The sequence below is a fragment of the Acromyrmex echinatior genome, chromosome 4, assembly GCF_024713525.1.
Source record: "Acromyrmex echinatior isolate Ae372 chromosome 4, ASM2471352v2, whole genome shotgun sequence".
Classification (NCBI taxonomy): domain Eukaryota; kingdom Metazoa; phylum Arthropoda; class Insecta; order Hymenoptera; family Formicidae; genus Acromyrmex; species Acromyrmex echinatior.
Window position 1 is genome coordinate 9,734,303 of NC_141855.1, and position 20,456 is coordinate 9,754,758.

General features: G+C 33.7%; 1 protein-coding gene across 6 annotated transcripts in view; it reads left to right on the forward strand.

The window, feature by feature from the left end:
- The window catches only part of kst (spectrin beta chain, non-erythrocytic 5 kst), an 88,855-nt gene that overhangs the window by 24,798 nt on the left and 43,601 nt on the right, over positions 1–20,456 (forward strand). For 2 of the 6 annotated variants that reach the window (XM_087405182.1, XM_087405183.1), the window contains exon 1: positions 19,262–19,841. The exons of 3 other annotated variants lie outside the window; for them this stretch is intronic. In XM_087405182.1, the coding sequence (XP_087261308.1) occupies positions 19,814–19,841 (28 nt within the window). In that variant the 5' untranslated portion in view covers positions 19,262–19,813. Of the gene's footprint in view, positions 1–19,261; positions 19,842–20,456 lie in introns of those variants that run through there. One more of the 6 variants, XM_011066883.2, reaches the window with a different exon arrangement.

Sequence of the window (20,456 nt, forward strand, 5' to 3'; positions counted from 1 at the left end):
ATTTTCTGAGTATACATAAATTATGACGATTATTGTAAAAATATTTTAACAAGCCAAGCCATCAGTTTAAAAAAAATTTTATTTTAACAAATTCTACGTCGTTTACATTTCGGAATGACTCAGTTTTGTAATTACTCATAGTTATGCATAAAAATACTTTTTCTTTCGTCGAAAATAGTTACGAACAACTTTTACAAATACAACAGTGAATAATATTGTCCTGCGGCTTAAAAATAAAAACAAAAAATCTTTTGATTCTTTATGATACAATATTTAGATATGTTTGACATTTTTCAGTTTATACATCACAGACAGACATGGACATTAGATTACTCATAAATATTGATATTGCTTTTTTAATCAATTTATCGAAGAAATTAATCCTAGGTAAATAAAGTATAAAGTTTCCGGTAAACATTTCTGAAAAGGAAATTGTCTCCTTGAACAGACGTCTCTTACAGGACGGCGTGACGAACCGGACGGTGTGGAATCTAGAAAAAAATATACCGGTTCGAAGTTTTCCTTTTCCTCGTCTCGAACAAGTTCTCTCGGCGATTATAACGGGCGCGGATCTCGGCTTAGGTGTACGTGAAATTAGAGCGGTACTTCGATCCTTCTGCAAACGGTATTCGCGTCGGTATCAACCTCCGGTGTGCGTTCCACAAGGAACAATGAGTGATGCAATTGCGAATTGCAGATACTCTACAGGAGAGAAAGAAAGAACATTATCATGTAACGAAACAGCGCACCTGCATAACTACAAGTGATTCACAAATTTATAGAGAAAGGAGAGGAGTGAGAGAAAGATGATATTAACGAACTATTGTATCCTCTTGATTCTTTCGAATGCAAGTTTCAAGCGTAGAGATGTAAACGACGGAAAAATACTAGAATTTTAGAGTAAAAAACTTGGAAATTAATGATTTTTTTTTTCCTTTTACTTTGACAATTTTTTACTCGGATATTTTTTTTTAGATCATTTTTAGATCTGTTCGCATTGCTTGAAATCTCCCAAAATTTTTGCATTTAAAGTGATATTATTAGAAAAATAGATCCGGGGGTTGAAATAAGAAAAGGCACAGATGCTGAATGCAAAGAGTGAATGCAAGCAACGTAAACAGATCTATTAATCTATTATCATCACATCAAGACTTGCAACAGCCAATAATATATATTTCCGCTTCGATATAAAATTATAAAGACAAAATTATAAAAAATATTGAAATAACACGAAAAATGAATTTTATTTCTTCTACATATTTAACATGAATTCTAAGATTTTTCTTGAATTTTATGTAATTTGATTGAAAATACCGTTTTTTACAGTAAAAAATTAGTTTTTTACTTGATACTTTTTTCCGAAATCAAAAATACGGTTTTTTTACATCTCTATTGAAACGTAATGTTTGCAAAATTTTTTTGCCAAAAAAACTCACCGAATATACAAGTTTAATTACGAAGGAATGTTAGAAATTTTCTATTTGTTTTCTTGTTTATGTATGATGAGATGAAATTAATTAACAAAATTTACAAAAGCAATTTGTCACGAGATATAATAAAGTATGACTGAATGATAAAAAATTTAGGAAACATATACATTAAAGTATTTGGTATTTTGAATTTGAGATACATCACATAAGAGGCTCCCCAGGCTTGTATATTTGAAACGTGAAGCTTGAAATTTGAGACTTAAAACTTGAAAAGTTAGAAAAATTGAAAGTCGTGATTCGAGTAAGAAGAAATGAGGGTTGAAAATTGAAGACAAGGGTATCGTTTGTGTATCTTGAAACGCAGCAAAAATTTCAAGAGTAAGTAAATTCAGATCAATAGATATTGATTAATGAAATTATAAATATTTTAATGAATTTATTTACTTTTGTAATTTCCACCTCATTTCAAGATAACAATCGACCCCAAGACTATAGAGACTCCATTCTCAAAAAATATCATAGAAAATACTATCCTAGTATGTTACAAACATTACAGATCCTCTCTATTTTTTTATATACGCAGTTTTTTCTTCAGGAAAAAAAAAGCTTCTGATAACTAACGGTCAAAGTATCGAGATCGACAGTTAAGAAACGAGAGTTGAAAGTCAAGAGTCGAGAGTATCGCGGGTGAGATTCATACGTTATTGCATATAAACGTTGTTAGACGATTCTAACAGATCTCTCCGGGACGCTTCTCTGCGTCCCATAATAAATACGGTATAATACCGTAACTCTCAATGAATCTTTTTTCGCCAGCGACGCGCGTCTCCATGCCGATGTTGTAACTCTGTAAGGCGGAAGCTGTGTGCGTGCGGTAGCGTGCGTAATACTACCGTGCCGGAGTAGTACACACAACACGTGTGTGTGTGTGCACGCGTGTATTCGCTCGCGCGCGCGCGCGTAATCACATGCCTGTGTTCCGTGGAGTTGTTGGACCGCTCTAGGAGCTTGTAGGCTTGTACTCGACGCACTCTCCCCTCCTGCCTGAATCGGACCCAGAGAGATCCTTGGCGAGGCCTATACAGAGGCCCTGAGACGACGATCGACTCGGATTACGCGGTCTTCAAGGCCCACGATCGGCCCGACCACCGCCTTCCGTCAATCGACGATAGGCGTGTATTTACCGAGAAAAAAAACTTTCGTGAACGCAACTGTCTCGAATATTTTCCGAGGAGAAATTTTGCGGCGATGCGTACAAATAGTTAAATAGCTTTCTGGCACCGCTTTCGCGTGTGCAACAGCAAGGTGCGTCCTGATTGCAAATTGCGCTTTGGATTAGTAATGATTTTAGTCATTGAATTTTACGTTAATCCATTAAATTAGACGTTTAATTTTATGGCTTACAACCATTACGTTTATGTTCCAAGTCTTAGTTTTATGTTACAGGTACCGGTGGTACGTATATATTTCAATATCTGCAGTTACAATTTTCAGACACGCTACAATTAGATCTTTTTTTTTTTTAATCTAATCATTCTCTTCTCGTGCTCACTTTCACATTCCGCGCATATCGAGGATAGTTAGCTGTGCCATAAGTTTGCACGCTTAGCTAGAAATTGTTGATAAACATACCGAGAGAGAAAGAGACAGGTATCAATGGTATTAATTTTCTTATGTCGGATTCCAGACGCCAGAAAGGTCAAACAAGCTATCGAGACTACTTTCAACGCGCACGCTGCAAACTATCGAGTTATCACTACCGTTTCTACTCTTTCCATGCCGTGGTTGAAATCACTATTACATAACAACATGTCGCGCGATCACCAAGAATTCCGCGTTCGAATTTTAATTCAGGCAGCACACTCTATTTTACCGTCTCTATTTTGTTACAAAATTGTCATAAAATATAAGATTTGCACCTACGTTCTTGTGAGCTTTTTCTATCTCTTGTATTAATAATAGTAAAAATTCTTTAATAAATACAGAAGATTGGATAATTTAGTTGACAATACGGTAATACCAGCGCGCAATTAATCAACAGTGCGATCAAGTTCATTGACGTATAACTATGATTACATAATTCCGAATAGTCACAACCGCTCATGATTGTGGTCGAAGGGATACCCGGCGGCGACACGGAATTCCAAAGGATTCGAAAGCGACTGTAGTTCCATTAGACGTGCTGCACATTCCAAGAGGCACGATAAACCTGCGACCTCGCGAAACGACCATCGATCCCATCGAAATCTGCGCGAGGTTTCCAGGAATTCAAGCGGTTCATCGATTTTCACAATCATTCGCGCGATTAGGTAATCCAGATGTTGGTTGTACATTCGAGACCTTTGACTATATACTCCGCATTGGAAGTCGATCGAAAAAAAAAGATTTTATTTACGTTTGACATTGGCAACTTTATGCAACAGTGCATTCAATAGTTCTACAATTATTTGGATTGTATTATATGCAGCACGGAAATGCGTAATTTCTAACGATCGATTTTGATTATTTCTAGTTAGTGCATAATTAAGAACAGTCACTGCTTTCCAATTAATTTCCCATGCGCGTTAATTAATATGGTTTCCTACCGCGAACGAGAATACGTGAACTAAGAAACGGCGTAATTTACGAGTGCTCACATGTGGCAGGTATTTAATAATAAATTATGTACACGTGAATGCTTTCACCTCTTTGGCAAGTCAAGTGGCACGCCGTATTCGCGAGGCGTTGTCGAAAAGAAAAAGAATTTCTTTCATGTAACGTATTTACTTCCCGATATGTTATTCACGGATTAAATGAATTTATGAACAAATTATTGCCGGCTTGTCGGTGCCGTTTCGTATCGTTACATTGCGTTTCCACGCCACAAAAAGAGATAAATTGCAGTTACATTTATGCACTATGATAATAAAGACTCTATCATAAGGAGAGATCATTTGTTATAACATTATAAACATCAGATGAACACGTGAAATTTCTTTTCAAGATATAAACGTTAAATTTATTTATTTTATTTATTACAAAATCTCTGAATATTATTGCTTCGTGATTCAAGAAAATAATCTATCATTGAGAAGATATATATCTCTTTCTCTTAAATAAAATTAAAAAAATTGTAAGATAAAAATAATAAAAGATTTTATGAGATAAAGAGATTGGAATTTAAAATCAAAATAATAATGTCGTCAAGCTGTTTAACGAACCTGCTGCATAAATTTCCGGTTGAAATCGGAACCGGAAGAATAATATCGCACAGATCCCGGAGATTATTCGCGATAACGACCTACCAAGGTAATTAGACGACAGACCCTTTCGATGTGACCCTCGCACAACGACGGAATACGATATGAAGAAACGATACGACGCTTTATTTGGTTCACGCGATGAGCAGGTTGAAGCCATTCTCCAGCACGATGGTGAATGTAAAATCGCTGGAGACACATGCAGGAATGTAGATTTTTTTATCGGCTTTCTATCCGTTCGTGACGTCAAACCGGAGATTATTCGATGCATTGTAAACTTGTCGGCCATATATGAGCGCAATGAAGGTGGGAGAAATAATCGGAGATAAATAGAGAAGCTTATTATGCACAACATCTTGCGATCGTCGCATTGTTTTTAATGGCACATTCTTTACACAATCGAAATACAGATATCCGACGGATGGATCTTTTATACGCACAGACAACACAATTGGCAGATACGTTCATTGGTATTTGATCACAAAAACTCCCTGTTTCATCGGCAACAGAATTTTTTGCACTCTACCATCTCGTGGCATGACGATGAAAACACATCTGCTTCTTGTTTGCTGTCTCGCCATTATAATTAATATCATATGAAATCATAATTATAATAAGATACCAATCATTGTTAATACCGACTCTTTAGATGCTTTAATGAATTTAATTTTTTTAAATCTCTACACACAGAGAGAACGATTTTGTTGAAATATCTAGAGATAAATAGTACAATATTACAATAGTACAATAGTACAATATTATAATAATAGAGAATATTCTTGGAATTTTAATTTTGTAATAAATAAAATTTGACGTTTATATCTTGGAAAGAAATTCCATCTGTTTATCTGATATTTATAATGTTGTAACAAACGATCTCTCTTTAAAATCTTTATTATCATAGTGTATAAATGTAACTTAAGATATAACTTATCTCATAGTGCATAAATGTAACTTATACCATTTATCTCTTTTTGTGGCATGCAAACGCATTGTACCGATTATTAAATTAGAAAGATATACAAGTCTGAAAATAATTTTGTTATACCATCAAAATAATTATGTAAGGATCAAGCATGATGAGCAATGTTGCAAAAAATGTTGACATTCTAACAACTAACTTGAGCGTTCTACATAATTATTTTAATAGTCTCTTATGCCTAAAAGACATCTTAAAGCCATTTAAAAGACATCCTTCACATGCATCGTCTACAATATACGGAATAAGAAGTAAGAGTAAGAAATTGACCAATCACGATTATTCTTCTCACATTCAACTATGATTGACCAATTACTTACTCTTACTTCTCACTTCATGTATTGTAGTCATTGTAGACGACGCACAAGACATCTTATGTTTCGATTTTAGATTTTTTGTTATTTAAGCCTTTAGATATCTACTTTAGCAAAACTATTTTACCTTTCCGTGTTAAACATGCGAAAATATATTTCTTATGAAATATTAATTTAAAAGTAAAAAGTACTGAACATTTACTGCATTATATTTTTACTGCGTTTGATTTATAACATATGAAGTATATATCAGAAAAACTGTGCCCACCGGCGCGATAAATGACCTTAAAAGATACGATGAGGAGAAGAAGGGGACAAAGTTATGGCGATGAATAACGTGAGAGAAAACAGTGCGACTGCGGAAGTAAAGAATAACCCACATTCCCGCCGCATATTTAACGTTAAATGGGGCCGTCTGAAAAACGCAATTCAATGCAAACGCGGGATGGGAATCGGCGTCTTGCAAGTCGGAGTGATGATGAGAATAGACGGGAACAGGTGGTTGATACGACTCAGGCATAATTAACGATGCTGACAAATCGATGGATGGTGACAAACTCTTCGGTATTTCACGTGCCACAATAAAATAGCGAATATAAACGTAACGATACGGCTGAACGGCTCGATCGCGCTGTTGCTAATGCATTCAGACAATTTATATCGGAGTGCAATAACTTAACGGTAACAGTTACCATCGATTGCAATAGGCGTAAACCAGGAACATAAAACGAATACCAAGAAAATAACGCTTAATAAAAGCTTCGCATGAGCGAAAATGTGTTAGCATTATATATGCAAAATGTTTTGCTTCTGTTACTTTAGCCTCTCAATTCCATTTTATGACAAAAGTATCGAGGCTTTTACTGTTTCCGAGTAATTAGTTTAAATTTCAATACCTTATTTTCTAGCAGAAGCATCGTGAAACAAAAACAATTGAAAATCGTATTCCTTGGTCAATTTAGAAAGTGGACTTCATTTCGAGAGAATTTCAATTTGCGGCTTAGTTATACAAGAATATATAATTTTGAAAATTGAACACTTGTCCAACTGTCATGTAAAAGCTAGTAGAAAGAGAATTGTTTTCTCGTTGACGAAAAGAATCTGTCAGTTAAATCGAAGTGCGGTTTGTACATTCTGCATAAATTATTAATGAATTGATTTTAACAAGATTTATAATATTATTACCTTTTCCTCTAAGGTAAACGTCCTAGTGAGACATTTACACAAGATTTGTTATTACTAATCTCAAATGTTTTTTTCTGTTACAATATTATAATTTAATTGTATTTAAACATTATTTAAAAAATTATTAGGTATTGGAATTAATTCGTAGCGTTTTTTAATGAAAGAATGTTATTTATTTCACATGAGCATTAAAAAATACATTAATGAAAGTACTTCCCATCACTTGTAAAACGCTACGAATTAATTCCAACACCTAATAATAATCTTATAAACAAATTATATAAAGTTTTTATATAAATGTCCGGACATATGTCCGATCACTGAGATGTTCACCTTACTAATGCAACGATTGTACACAGTTTTGCTGAAGTGTCTAAATATTTAGCTAGATATAGAGACTTGAAAATAATTTTATGTATCAAAATAATTATGTAAGACATTCAAACTGATTGTAGAAGTTTCTGCGGCATTGCTCAATCATGCTTAAATTTTTTATATAACTATTTTGATGTCAATAAAATTATTTTTATTATCAGATCCATATCTATCTACATTTTTATCTCAGCGAAGTCGTTCTTCCCATATATGAATTATAATTTATCTCTGATAAATAACTAAAAGTATCGATATTTTGAAAATTGAAGCATCTCTCTTGAGTCAAAAATCATTGAGTCCGAATAAACGCGACGATGCAAGAAAAACGCATATTCATAACTGTATCATCCCGTGGAATTGTTCGCATGCACGTAAAGCTAACGGTCCCGTCCGGATGCATCTCTCATTCTCTTCTCTTCTCTTCTCTTTCCCGGAGATACGTTCGGCCACGGAATGCGCATTGGCGCGTGCAGCTTTATGCATTTCGTTCGGGGGAGATGTGTTCCGAAGGAATTAGGTTGACGGAGCGGAAACTTAAATCGATCGGCGCATAAGTCCGCATCGGTCATCTGCGAAAAATCATTCGAATTCCTCGCGCCTGAATCGCGAGAATGCTCCTCTGTGAAGCGTGCAATTATCAATTCCGAGAAGCGCATTGCACAAACGAATAAACGACGTATTGGATGGAAATTTTAATGAGTATTTTATGAGTCTGACTGAAGTCGTTTTCATTCCAGCGAAAAAATCAGATGAGAGGTCACTGCTTATAAAAATGTTTCGATTATCGTATTGTACGTTTCGTCAACAGCCGCTTCAGTAATTTCTATTAATACAATTATCTAATAAGATAGAGAGTAAACTCGTAAGTTTACGCAGCAAAAATACCAAATAAAAACGACAAAAACGAGCAGTTTGATATTAAATTAATACATTACCTTTTAATGCTTTCAATACGATTTTAAATATAAAAAGTTAATGTATTAATATACATTCAGAATTTTAAGCACGATCGTATATGTGAATACATCAAATAAAGAACGCCAAGAACGATCAAATTTTGGGTGTTACAATTAATACATTATATATTCTTTTTATTAAAATCAATTTATTCCAGATATAATTGCGAGCCGATAACGTTGGGTTTTAAGTTCGACACAATCATTCTGAAACACTAATAATCCCCCCTAAATTAAATTAAAAAGAAAGTAAGAAATTTATTTCAAAATATTATCTCAGCCAGTATTTAAGTCAGTAGTTAATGTATTAATTTAACATCCAAATTGCTTATTTTTTATTATCTATAATTTAGAGCGAAAGTGTAGTAAATTATGTTTCACCATGACTTCGATAACTTTGCCGAGTCGTCGAGACTCGAGATCGATTATTTTAACAATCACGTAACGCGCACGAAAATAATCGGCGATAAATCGAAATCGTCGGTAACGCTTATTTTGAAAGCGACGCTGAGGAAATTATGATGGATGCGTTACCGGAATGAGGCACGTTTGTGTTTCTTACTTAATTAATTAAGAAAGCCGCGGGTTGCCGACCTCCGGCTTAGGGACGTTTATTACGTGCATTACGGCCTTACGTACGTACGTACGTACATACTTACGTACATACGCGTTACGTGCACGGTTCCTCAGCCGGCAGAATCGTTTTTACACGACGATACGATCTTCGTAGTATATGCACTCGTCACTTTCACTCCAGCACCTAAGCACCCACACCGCACCATTCGTAAGAACGACGTTATTATTAACTGTTTTTCTACATTTTCCTTCATACCTCGATGTTGCTTACGGAGATTAATCGCTGCGAAAGGGAGAACGTGATTCCATTGGACATTCATGATCAATTGCGAGCCTTTTAATGATGGGAATTGTCTCAGGAAAAACTACACTTAAGAAAAAACTACGCTTGCAGTATACGATAAACAGCTTTTCGAATGGGACAAAATTAAAGTGAACTGATAGTGATATCTATATTTTTTCGTACTCTATAAAGCGCTTCACGCTAATTCATTGATTAGTTATTAGTTATAGTCGTTATCCTATCAGCATCCCAATTCGGCGATGTAACTTGAAAAATGTTACATTTGGTTAAATATTACATCATATTTTTTCAACCGTTTACTTTTCTTATCACATATTCTCAATGATCGAAAAAGAAAGAAAAGAAAAATTGCAGTATCTTACTTTAAAATTATCTTGAAATATTCATATTTTATGAAACAATAAAGATCACCAATCACTAATCTAATCAATGAGACTATTGCATCATTAGTTACAAAACAGTTATTCGTCTAATGAATACTTTTAAATTATAGAGGTTATTCATAGATACTCGTGTGTTGTGAGAAAATATATGCGCTCTTTGTTAATCCGGATTTCTATTAAGAAAGTGTTAATTTTATGTTCTACGCGACCTACTTCCTCGAACAGAAATGCAATTAAAGTTCGACGAAACGGTGATACTGCTACGTTATGTCGCGCCAAACTCTTATTAATCTTTTTGCGAAATATCGATACAACCGACGACTTTTATTCGGCATGGCTCTTTATTCATTGACTTTAAATTATCTGTTTACGTTGGCTCGCGTTATTCCGCTCTATTGTATTCATATCGCTGAACAGATTTTCACGCCCAACATGCAGCTGCAATTCCGCCCGATAATGATGCATCATTTACACGATTCTAAAGTGTGAAATGCAGACATCGATAACAAATTGTAGAAAAATTATTCAAAGTGATAAGAATTATCAGAAACGGGAAAGTAATCTTATCTATAGTATCGTTAAATCAACAAAATCACACGAGTCTTCGTATCATTTTGTAAATTCTTAAAAGTTATATGATTTAAAACTCTATTAACCATTAGTTGAGAAGCTAATAATTGACGAATTTTCGTCAATAATTAGCTTTCGTTGAAGAAATCTTCTAAAAATCAGTTTAAAAATAATTAGCAAACACACAGAGCTTTTATTTATTACCATCTTATGTGAGGTATCTAATTTGTCAAAATTCTCATTAGAGTTGCAAAACAGTATCATTAGTCTAATGAGTGCATTTAAATTAGAAGCTATTCATAGGTATTCTTGTATTGTGAGAAAATTATATGCACTTTACATTAATCCTTTTTTCGTTTCGTTATTAAATTTATATACAAAATTTTATATACAAAATATTGTTAAATATTGTTAAAAAGATCAACTCAAATCAAACTTTTTAGCCTGCTATCACAAGGAATGTAGGGATATACGAATCTTTCTATATCTTTCATACCATGAATACCTTAAGATTATACTTGCTATAATTTTACGAATTTCGCTCACACATACTTATTTCACGCATTAAAGCATTAAACCCCCGCCTGGGGCGAATGGGGGGACAATGGGGCGTAAATACAGTCTCGTCGAACAGGTATTAGACGGTGCGCGACTCGCATAAGATAATGGAGGAAGAGGGAAGAAGACGAATGTGGCACGTGGGAGTATAAAGGCCATTAAGTCGAAATTTACAAAGGACACCCCGTGTCGGTACGCGTTCTCGTGTGTCTCACATGTGCAAGCGCTTGAGATACCGCTGCATTGTGTTATACGGCATTTTCGTGAAATAGCACCTTCCATTCACGTCGGCCGGCTAGCCTCGTCGACCCACCGTCAGTAACCTGTTTCCGTACTACATATCGCGTAACAGTGTATCATTATACCGTCTCCTTGGCTTTTCTATCGCGTTATGTTCTTTGAAATAGCTCGAAGATATTTAGAGCAAATTAAAAACATTTTAATTATTAATTAAAAAAAACGAACACATCGTACCAAATGGTACTCTCATAGCAATCGCTTGTTATGGAAATTATTGTGTTCATATTTTTCACTCCTTCAACTGAAACGATTTACGGTATAATTTGCAGTAAGAAGTGTCTGACGAAAGTATACAATCAAGACATAGGGTGTATAAATTATGTAATTGATATAGACTGTATCGGATGCATGCTATCAGTCTTATTAAGAAAAAAAAGAAGATATGTTAATCAATTCTGTGCTCATTCCGCTTGTTAAGCATCGCAGAAAGGTAATTGACCAGTTCAAATGCGCTTCTGATAGAACACACAGGAACCTTAAGTTCCGCAATACTTTGTACGTTACTTAATACGTTTCGTGAAAGCTATGATTCTTAACGCCTGCAGGAAATAAATCAATGATTCATTCACACGTAATAGGTTATCTAGGGAGGAGTCGTTCGCCGTAGTAATTACAGTTAATCCTCGTCATAAATTCAAATCGAATAACGTTAGATTTCCTTGTATCTCTCGCGTGTTTACGAAACACGTCGCATTTCTCTGAGTATCTCGTTTATAAATAAAGAAAAAAACAAAATATTGCTGCCATATAAAAGTTGCCGTATAGCTCTTTTTAGAAATTCTAATGGATAATTATTTCAAGCAAAATTACCTCATTCAGCAATTAAACAAGAACGGAAAAGATGTGTTTACTTTTATGGAATCAACTCCGTAACAGTTATTATTCTCGAACGTGAATTACTTCACGAAGAATTTATTATTTCTTAGATATAATGTCAATTATATCTTAGATATAATGACAATTATAATAACGTCGAATTAATTAATTAAATGTAATTTTTTGCCAAAATGATCTGTGAATGAAGATTCCATTCGCAGTATTAGATCTCATTACCTGATCGTCAATTTAAATCAAAGTCGGCAGTAAAACAGGAAGATTCCATCTTTACACAATTGATCTTTCTTTTTATTAAACGACTTTTGCTGGTTTTCATGCAGGAAACGTCATCGCAAAAGTGCACGGATTCATGCCGAGAACTTGCCGCGTACAATCTGTGTGTGTGTGTGTGTGTGTGTGTGTGTGTGTGTGTGTGTATTAAGCAATTACATTATCGCATGAAATTAACAAGTTATTAATGCGACGCCGACCAGTCGCCAACTAGGTGTTTGTACGAAAAAAGAAATCGCTGTTTGCCATATTTACGCACGTGTTCGAATAAATTCCGATGCATCGACTGTCATCGACACCAAAATCGCGATGATCGGAAGTAAAGTTTCTAACGACATGGCTTTTAGATGATAGTTTTAGATAATATGTTCCGCGTAACAAATGGAGCTATTATAAAACGGGATATTTTTAATGTTTTAGTGAAAAGTAAATTTTAAGTTTTTTGAAAATAATATTTTTTAAAATTAATAATTAGAAAGGTCAAATAACACGAGTAACATTTATTGGATTTTTTCTTTAAAAATAAACTAATTTATTACAACATATATACATTAAGAATTAAGTTATGTTGTAATAAAGTATTTTTATTTTTAAAATCCAATAAACGTTGCTTGTGTTATTTGACCTTTCTAATTATTAATTTTTGCTTAACAATCTCGGACTAAAAAATTTAAAACTTGCAAAAATGTTAAAATTAACACGAAAAAAAAACATTTAAAATTATCATTTTTGCACATCTCAGAAAGTCCACTGTACGTCTTTAAGTTAAAATTAACATTTTATTTTTAACAGTGTTTAATACATTCGTTTGAAATAGGTATTATATATTTATAAAGTTTGACATTTTAAGTTCTGAATTAATTTTTACAAGTAATTTTGGATATTAATACGTTTATATTATCATTGACCCAATATACATAAATCGAATAATTATAATCCATGTGACCTTAATTCATATCATACATACAAACGAAACAGAATTGGACATCGGGCGATGCGCCTTTGAAACAATTATCTTTTCTTGTTTTTACTGATTACCGTAATAAATATTTCCTGTATCCAACAGCGGCCGCTTTGTTTCCGCCACATCTCTATGCGCGCAGAATGTGGAGATTACGGGGCCGGCAATAAACGAGTCGTTGTGTAAATGTTACGGCAATTACGTGGAGATTACCGCGATTTTGTATTGAGGTATGATACGCGATAATAGATATTGCAAAATAGGACAGAACTTATTACAAAAGAAGAAAGAAAGAATTGTATTATCCCTCGATGCAAAAAAGACTTCACCAATACACTGCTGAAGGTTTCAAAAAAAAAACTTCTTAAATAATCATTCGGTTATTATCATACATATTTAAAGGATTGCGACCGTATTCAAATTGGCACTATTCGTTTTAAAATCCCAAATTTAATGCTGCTTAAGAAGTTAATGCTGATTGAACTTAAGAGGTAAACAAAAATTAATCCTCAATTGCACATAACATGATAAGATTATATCAGACGATGTGACGAGATCAAATAAAAATAATATAAACAGATAATATGTCAGTGAAAAATATTTTTAATTTTTTACGTATTCCATGATTTCTTTAAGTGTTTATTGCAATATAAGTTAAATCGCATTCTTTTAGTTTCACCTAAATGCTTAAGAAGAAACCGCGTAGAGGTTCGCGACTCGTTTATAATAAGACGTCATCGCATGCTTGTTTACCGGATATTCAAACCGTCTCTTAATTAGGCGGAATAAAGTAGACTGGATTCAATTGGGGTCAATTTTAGCCGCGAATTTCACTGGCAGTCAGATTGACAAGTGGTAGATCGTTCCGACCTTGTATAGTGCTTTACTCCCACACCTTAATGAACGTTGCAATTAGAACAGCAATTAGAGATGATTTTGATGAGAAACAAAAATCACACATCGTTCAAAAAGTCGATTGTGTCGATATGTAATTATATGCTCGTGGTATTCTGACGTTAATAAAAGCCCATCAATCTATATGATATAATCCTTTCGAGATTAATTAGGACACGGAATGAAAAATATGTCCGTCAGCATTATTATATCAATATATAAATTTAATTCAAGTTCGTTGTAAGAATAAATCATGATATAATTTATCATGTTTAATTATTGAAAATTTGTGAAGAATGATTCACAATCTATTGTGATTTTATTTTTCTAAATTAATAGATATTTATATCAATTTAAATAAATTTTTATTTACGGTTGCATTTAGCCAACTTAATATAATTTTTATTATATATTTTTATTTTTATGCGAAATTGCAAATAAGTCATATTTTTGTGTTGTTACTTTTTTATCATAAATTTGTATGTTTTTGTATATTTATATTAATTAACCTTCGGAATAAGATTTTATAGTAACATAATAATTAAAAATATTTCAATCGTCTGTTCGTTGCCAGAACACGCAAAATAAATATTTAGGGACAGGAGGATGTATATGTCGTCATAGTCGTGTCATATCCTTACGAGTTACGTTTTATAAACATTTAACTACGAGACAAACGGAAACTAGCCGAAGTACCGGCAATGTCATGAGAAATATGAAGTCATCGTAGAGATATTTATACAATCTTACGCAATATTTATTTAGTATAGATAAAAAGTCAAATTTTATTTTCTATCTAATCGACATGAGAAATTGCAAAACGTAATCCAAGTTCTTACAGTCTTATAAGAATAAAGACAGTTACTTCGGAAAATTAGAATAAAATACGCAAAAATTACGTGTGATATCGAGCAGTTTTATAAGATTACGTGAAATTTGTAGAATCAGCTTACATACTAAATATTATCTCAAATAGACATTTTATCTCATGGCGACATTTTCTAAACGAAACTACTTGATTTACGCGCGACAGCTTTCTAACGTCAATCTGTTATCACAACGAAACGATCTCACATCTCAATTCGATTGGCCGATGGAGATAAAGTGTTCGTAGAATTAATTATAAAAAAAAAAATTAAGGCGTACATTCTACTCGTGGAATAATTTTCCGACGTCTATGAAAATTTATACGGAGATTACAATCACCATTAAAAACAGATTTCAAAGATGCTGCGGTGACGTCTTAATAGCGACGAATCTCGCTGATGCTCAGCAATTCTATTGCGCAATCTGGATTCGGATGAGTATGCAAGTCTCAAGCCAGCAACACTTTGCGTTCCGTGATCTGATGGCTGAGTCATTTGAAGCGTTTTCGAACTCTTAGAAGAGCTGCACTGAAGCTGTTATGTCGGCAGAAGCTCGCATATGGCTTCGCGTCGGCATCGAGAATTCATACAGTATTATAGAACAATAAAATAAAGTATTGAGTTCTTTTCGAGGAACGCGATTACTTTGTTTGAAAGTAAATTTTCAGTGGAAAGGAATTGAAGCGTCAGCAATATTTGATACGATTGAAAAAAATATGCCTCAATCGAACTTCAGCAATGCAAATCTATAGATAGATAGCAGTCGTGCAATTGCGGATTGACATATTAAATTTTCTAAGAATCATTCGTACGTGCTTTCACCTAATTACTCCGCGAGCAATTGACACAATTACTCACAATTTCGCTTTTAATCCGCCAACCGTGAAATGTTAGAACGAGCTGTGGTTATCATGCGTTCGATAGGGCTGCGACAAACTATTTATATATCCATGTTTACGCATTCGTTTTTATATTTTTGTAAATTGAAATTGCTTTCATCCGGAGAATATCACGAAGTGAAATTAAACTTTCGAATAATTTATCAAGAATATCGTGTCCTTATAATGATTAGAGTAAATATAGTTTATGTATCACATTTTGCATACTTCTTTTATTTCTCGAAGTTTTCCAGAAATAGAGAAAAGTTGTAAATAGAGACTACAAGTTGAGTGGTATCTATGATGAGAAGTCATGTGACACTTTATAAAATGTATCAACACACACGTGCTCGCAAGAAGATAGAGACACAGTCATTGTGGAATGTTCAACAAAAAATTACACAGAATAATATCTACGTACGTAATCATATATCAAAAATTCTTTCTGCAGGAATAGAAAAATATTTCTCATTCATCACCGTTTCACTCTCAAGGTATTATGGATAATCGTAAAGAGATGATTCAATAAGCTTCGTCATTTGTGAAGGAGAAGCAACTCGTAATAGGAAAAATATGCACTTTCTGCGTCGTAGCGCGTAACTCGTTCTGTTTCGTGTACAAATAAATTATGGAAGTATTAATCATAAATTTTATGACACGTTTCAGACAAATCCAAAATTAAGACATAAGACATCTTATGTTTCGATTTTGGACACTATGTTGTCTGGGGTAACGGCACACTAAATAATTTAACACGTTTAATTCCAACTTCATTTACGATTTTACGCGATAATTAACTGTACTCGTCGCTTTAATCTTTCGGAAAGTCGAATCACACGCGAGACGTTGAAATGAATAGTTTTAACGGCGCAATAAACGCTCGAAAAATGGTTCCAGTCCATTCCATGGTCACAGACCAAATATAGGCATGTCGTCATCGTTTGAACTTCGAAGCTGTTATTGCGTTTATTTCCTTGTATATACACTTCGATATGAGAATGTGAATCAGATAGCTCGGGTTATCAACGTCAATAGAGAGGAATGTGTGACGAGACAACGTTGATAAATTATTATCATGGTGAATAATTATTTTGACTCAATTGACGATTAGATTGACATTTGATTTCAGTCGTTCGACGATTGCGAAATTACGTGTTGTTCTTTTTACACTCTAAATTCTCTAGAATGAAATCTGAGATCTCTAGAACGCGTACTCTCTGAAACTTTTCGAGTGAATGTCATTCTGAAAAGTAAAATCTCACTCTTAGAATGAAGTCTCAAAGATCAAAAATTGAACCACTCTTTTTCAAGACTGGTTCAATTTTTGATCTTTGAGACTTCATTCTAAGAGTGAGATTTTACTTTTCAGAATGACATTCACTCGAAAAGTTTCAGAGAGTACGCGTTTACGCACAAATGAGCAAGATAATTCAATTATCATTAATTTTTTGAAACGTTATTTTATGCTAACATGATTGATACTCCAGAGTTAAACCATTAATTACATCTTGCGGAGTTCGTGTTTCTTATCAGATGCTTAATCCATGTTTTTTTATCTCGAGTGCCACATTAAAACGAGTCTTTAACCAAAAGAAGGACTTTAGTTTTGAAAATTTTAAATGTAATCACTTAATTACATAGCCGTATTAAATCATGTTTCCGAGCGATTAAATTTCTTCGTTCTCTCGAAATAAGAAGAGGACGACTGAATGTCGCTATAAATTCTACACGGTATGGTTGCCATGAAACTCGCTTCTGCTTCGGATACTTTGGTTACATATGCGCGGTACGACGATACGAGAATGAATTAATGTTTGTCTCGGCTATCAGTGTCAACAGAACGAGCTGGCACTTTCCAGGCAGGACGAGTGCCGATAATAATACGGCTCCGATTTCACCTGGTCCGCTAGTCTTGCAGCTCCTCTCTCGGTTCTTTCGGTGCGTTCACCGTATTTCCGGTGCAATTCTGCGCTTCCTGCCGGCAACAACAATGCCCTTTCGAACAGCATCGGTATCTTCCTCATCGCACATATGTTCGATTTCTAGAGCGTTTCAAGCCGATCGGAATAATTTGAGTTAGAGATGCTGCTAAAGTTTTGACAGTAAATATGAACTACTTGTGAAACTACAAAAATATATTTTGCAGGTTACAAAGCGTGAGTTTTAAAATCATTTTTAATTTATCTTTAATTATTAATTAATTTTTAATTATAATTTTTTAGTTTAACATAATATATGCAATGTTATCTCCATTTCTGCACCGTCAATATTTGTAGAGTCAATATTTTTTTTTCATTAATTCCTTAATCTATAATTTAATTTCATAAATAATAAATCATTCTTTGCGTTTTTGATAATATATCAATTTTATTCGCTCGCATTGGCGCAGCTTGAAAAATTGATTGACAAAGTTCTACATTGCGCGAAGATGCCTCCTGGTCAAAAACCCGACCCCAACTTCAGCGCAATCGCCGTATTTCCGCTGCGATTCCGCACTTCCTGCCGCATTGACGGCTCCATGATTAAAGGGCTGGTATTTAATTATCTTGTCAGTAACATCGGCGTCGTCAATCATCTCTCAAATTGTAGTTTTCAACTTGATATCATTCATAATCTAAATTCGTTCACTTTCCGCAAAAATTTAAGGTTATAAAGAAATAACTTTTAGAACGGAAACATGAAATTAGGTTCACGTTTTCTCAGGATTCATTATTCTCTTTGAAATAAGGTACATGGGATAGCATATAGTTACGAGGAAAGCTTTATATAATACAAGATTTATTGAGCTTAGAAATATGTACCTAGATCCAAAGAACTTTATTAAACCTGTGCGAATTTACTTTAAATAAAACATTTAATTTATACCCATGCTCCAACAAATTTTTATATTATATAATATTATAATTAAATGTAGGAAATGTAGACTATATTTTAAGTAGACTTATATTAAAGCTTGCGAAAATTATTCTGCAAATGAAATTATTATATGAAATGTTAAATAGAAAGAAAAAAGAGTTGTAATGAAAGATCACTAACATCGTAAAAATATTCCTATAAAAGATCCCTAAAAAATCCTTTAAAGTAGGAAGATAGATTTTCACAGGTATCTCAACTCTCGCGTTTTTCGCACGAACTTCAGCCGGAATCAAATTTAAAGCCGCGGTTATCATCGCGTACGTGTCATTTGTAAACATTCCGTAAGAGGTATCTCTTTAACGATATATTCTTTGATTTAAAAAACTCGAATTAAGTTCCACGTATTCTAGTTTTATGCGTACAATTGCATCCTTCGTGCTGCCTGTTTTATTTTTTTTTTTTTTTACAATTGTATGATGCATGCTAATCTTTTTATTATAATATTGTTACAAAATCACGTTTAAGTTCGTCACTTGGCTTAAAAAGTTATTATATTACAAGATACAAATACAATTCCGATGAATTGTAATGTATCTTGTAATATAATATAGTTTTATAATACAATATAATGTCTTATTACGATACATCTACTCACAATGCACGAAAATGACAATAGAACCTTAGGAGAATATAATTTTTTTTAGAATATAATTTTTCGTAGTCTCAAGTTCGATTGCCAATTCTATTGTTTATTTCTTCCACTAGATTTTTTTATCGCCTTTATTTTCTCATCGCGAATTCATCTCTGGTCCTACGCCTATGTATTGCCACACACGTATAAGTGTACTTAGCTTCTGCTACATAAATAAGCCGGCCGACATAATACACATGCAATACGTGATAAGAGTCCTGTCAGTGGTCTTCGACTGGTAACTGAATCAGTTGGGTGTCACCGCTCGTTTGCAGCTCACCTCGCGTATTTTGCCAGTGTTTCATCAAATTACGTAAAAGTCGATCATGCGAATCGCGTTATCGATTGGAAGGACGCGATAAGAAAATAATATCTCATGTGAAAACACCTAATGGCGTACAATCATCATTATTATTCTGGTAAATACAAGATAAAAAAATGTTGTCTGTTATTCTGAATACCTCCTGTTCCACATATATATACATATTTTGTTACGTAATTAGCTTGCGTAATGGAACTCCTGGTCATTAAATACAATTAGGTCTGTGTAGTGTCTAATTGTAATCTAATGTACACAGTGTTAAGGATACTTTCATAATAACCACACCTGTCTTATCTCCGCAGATAAGACAAGCCGGGCGGAAACTTTGATCTACCATTTGCCCTGATGGACTAACAACATACTATCAGAGATATATTCAGATTGTCTGGTAGTTAAATCGTTCGTTAAAATAAATTACATTGTAATTCAAATTAATATCTCGAGATTTCATGTAAACTGTATTATCATAAGTATCCTTTAAAATAAATTTAAAAAAATGCACGTCTAAATGCACATTTTTTTTATCATACAATTGTAATAATGATTACAGCAACGAACCTCATGAAATAATTTAAATACTAGCTACTGCAAAAATATCCTAAGTATCTGTGAAAAAGAATTTAAAAAATATACACTGAAAGAAAAGATTGGCTGATTAGAAATGGTAAAATATGGCATTTTTAATTGGTTGCAGCAGTCAATTAAAAATGCT